We start from the raw sequence: 2,847 nt of genomic DNA, 5'->3' as shown, positions 1-2,847 counted from the left end.
GTTAATAATATATTTTCAATACAATAATAACGATTATAATATATTATATAATATATATAATTTCTAATTTATGGACGTTTATTTTTTACATTATAAATGCAATGTTGTATAAAGTATTAATTTACATATAATAAATACTATGGATAACTATCGGGCGATATGTAATGCCGCCCTGCCTGTGTGTCCCATAGATAGTGAAACGTCCTTTCTCTTGCTTTTATACATGTATGTACGTGTGCGTTCACCAACAGAATCGTTTCGCCATGAACCAGCTGTAAAGCTTATGGGCCGCTATGGGACGTGGAAATCGCTTTAAAGTTGTACGTTGTGGGAATTGGATGATACATGAATGATTAGGAAGAGAAATCAGTTATCCTGTTTTTAAATTCAGAAAAGCTAACTCGACATGTCGAGTTTTGTACAAATAAGCGAGATGTTACAATTTGTTAATTAATCAACACGCACATTCAAGCAATCGTTGCCGGAAAAACTTTCGTAAGCAATGACGCAAGATCGACTCGTGTTTGGAACCAACGGCACATGATGCCTACTTTCTTTCTACCGCATTGTTCGCGTTCAGTAAATTACTAGAATTGCACCATACAAACTGTAGAATTTCTAGTAATATATTAAAACTCAAGCAATCCAGTAGAAAAATATGCATCGCAGGTGAAAAATGTGCCGCAGGTTTTATACGAGGGAAGTCTTAAGGTGGGCGTAAAGGCGCAGCCTTGGATGTCTGTACGATAACAAGGATGTCTGTTATGCTGACGGTGCATCCTCTACCGTAATCAAACTTGTGGAACTGAGGTATCGGCGAGTCGCGAAATTAAAGTACCGTGGCGTGCGAACTCGTGCGCGCGATTGTATTTCGGGAAATGATGGCGTTGCTCGTGTTTATCACACTTCGAGCACGTGCATGATTATTTTCGCATGACATTACCATGGACAGCTCTATATGTATATGTACAATATATAATATATCCCGGATAAGAGGAAGATCTTATTTTCAAAACAAAATTTTAAGAAAGGAGCTTCTAATCGAGAACGATCGAAGAATTAAATTTTGGAGGCGAAACAAGTTTGACCAGAAAGGGGGACTGTTTTATTTTTAAATTTCACTATCGTCAAAAAATTTAAGGCCAATTTATTATTACAATAACAAGATCAAAACAATTTTCTATAATAGATGGAAGATAAATTCCGCATAATTTTTTTCTTAACAATAATGTATCTCTTGATAATAGGCTTATTAAAAATCTGATAAGCAAAATCTGATCGTTTTAAATAATAATTATCTATTTACTAAAAAATAGTATATATATAAATCTTTGATCTTAACTTTCTGACGATAGTGCATCCATAATATCTAAAGTTATTATTTCTCCTATATCCTACTGTCAATTTGTCTAATTATTTGCCGGGCAAAAATTATCTTACGTTAATATTTTTTGACTAGATTTCATAACTTTACACATAAACGTGATCTTAACATTAAATTTCGACGAGACGTCACGGTCATGACAGCCCCGGGATAATTTTTTCTTTCGCGAAACTGAACGATGACGAAAGCACGCGAGAAACGACCTGACGGAATTTGCAAGCCTCACGTGGCAAAGTGCCATAAGCACCGGCTCGGGGGTTGACTACCGTGGCGACCCACGGTACTCTTTTTATTATTCCGCCGAAAGAGCTCCCTCGGCCGCCAGTGGGTTCTTTTATTTCGCGATTTCTCTCTCATTTCGCTGAACCGACCCACCGACACACGGGTCGAACTTGGACCCGACCGCTCTGCCAATTTGACGGGATTATTGGAAGTCGTCGATCGTCCCAGGAAGAGTAACGCAAGAATCGCCGATAAGCGACGCGATAGTTACGACTATTAACACTTCCAGCAATGCCATCATACTTCAATTTGTATTTTGTCATACTTTCTTTTAAATATTAAAAAAAGAATGTTTGAATTACTTTAGTTTTAGATTATTAAAAAATATAAAGAAGAAGGGTGTTTGATCTTGAAAATTTCTTGGATGAAGTCTCACTCGAAAAGAGTGTAAAATACTGCCGTTGTTAAAAGAATGAAAAATTTGCACTCTTGAATAAGAGTGGCAGATTTTTCGCTCTTTCGAAGTGAGGTTTTACTTCAAGAAATTTAGAGAGTAAGTACCGTTTGAAATACAGAATGCAAGTGTATCTTTGCCTTACGGTGAATGATATAAAGGAAGGTTAAAAGTTTTTTATCTACAATTCAAAACTTTACCAATCGTACAATTGTCAACAAATTTTCACCTCAAGTTCAAATAAACCTTGCTGCAGTCGAGGATTTATTATCGTAATCTCAGGTATCTCTGTTTAGAATCAATCCATTCTTCAGAGATGAATTTGTCCCCATTATCTATAATCAATTTTTAATAGGAACGAAATGTCTCGCGAACGTCTCCACATGTCACGCAAGCGTGAAATTTGCATGGTACAAAAAGATGGAAACAAAACTCACGTTTCATGACGCTGATGATTGCGCTGAACGTTTTATTTAGATCCAGAACGTTGGTCACCCACGGCGCAATGCATGGTCACCCATGGGCGCGAACCCTTTTCCGTAGCCGACCCGGTCCGTATCATGCCTGATCGTCGCGAGGAGATCGTCGGGGTATGCAAGAGGACCGATGCAACTTAAGGTTGTCTTAAGCAAAACTAAACTTCGGTCTTGCCTCTTCGACATCCCGGCTTCGCGGGATCCCCCCACCATCGGCTTCTTTTCAGTCATGTGGGATTTACGCGCACCGGGAGTAGTTCTCACGGGGCGGTACCCGTTTAAAAGACGAGCAGCGGTGTCCGTCGCTACAT

The 2,847-nt window shown here is 38.6% G+C and overlaps 1 protein-coding gene across 1 annotated transcript in view; it reads right to left on the bottom strand.

Annotated features, from left to right (window-relative positions):
* The window catches only part of LOC108755010 (single-minded homolog 2), a 41,777-nt gene extending 39,135 nt beyond the window's left edge, over positions 1-2,642 (bottom strand). Inside the window, exon 1 of the mRNA XM_018497713.1 lies at positions 2,498-2,642. Within this exon, the coding sequence (XP_018353215.1) occupies positions 2,498-2,504 (7 nt within the window). The 5' untranslated portion in view covers positions 2,505-2,642. The remainder of the gene's footprint in view (positions 1-2,497) is intronic.
* Positions 2,643-2,847: the final 205 nt, after the last annotated feature.

Source organism: Trachymyrmex septentrionalis, unplaced genomic scaffold (genome assembly GCF_001594115.1).
Source record: "Trachymyrmex septentrionalis isolate Tsep2-gDNA-1 unplaced genomic scaffold, Tsep1.0 scaffold83, whole genome shotgun sequence".
Lineage (NCBI taxonomy): Eukaryota > Metazoa > Arthropoda > Insecta > Hymenoptera > Formicidae > Trachymyrmex > Trachymyrmex septentrionalis.
Note: the sequence above shows the minus strand (reverse complement) of the source record. Positions and strands in the feature narration are given on the sequence as shown.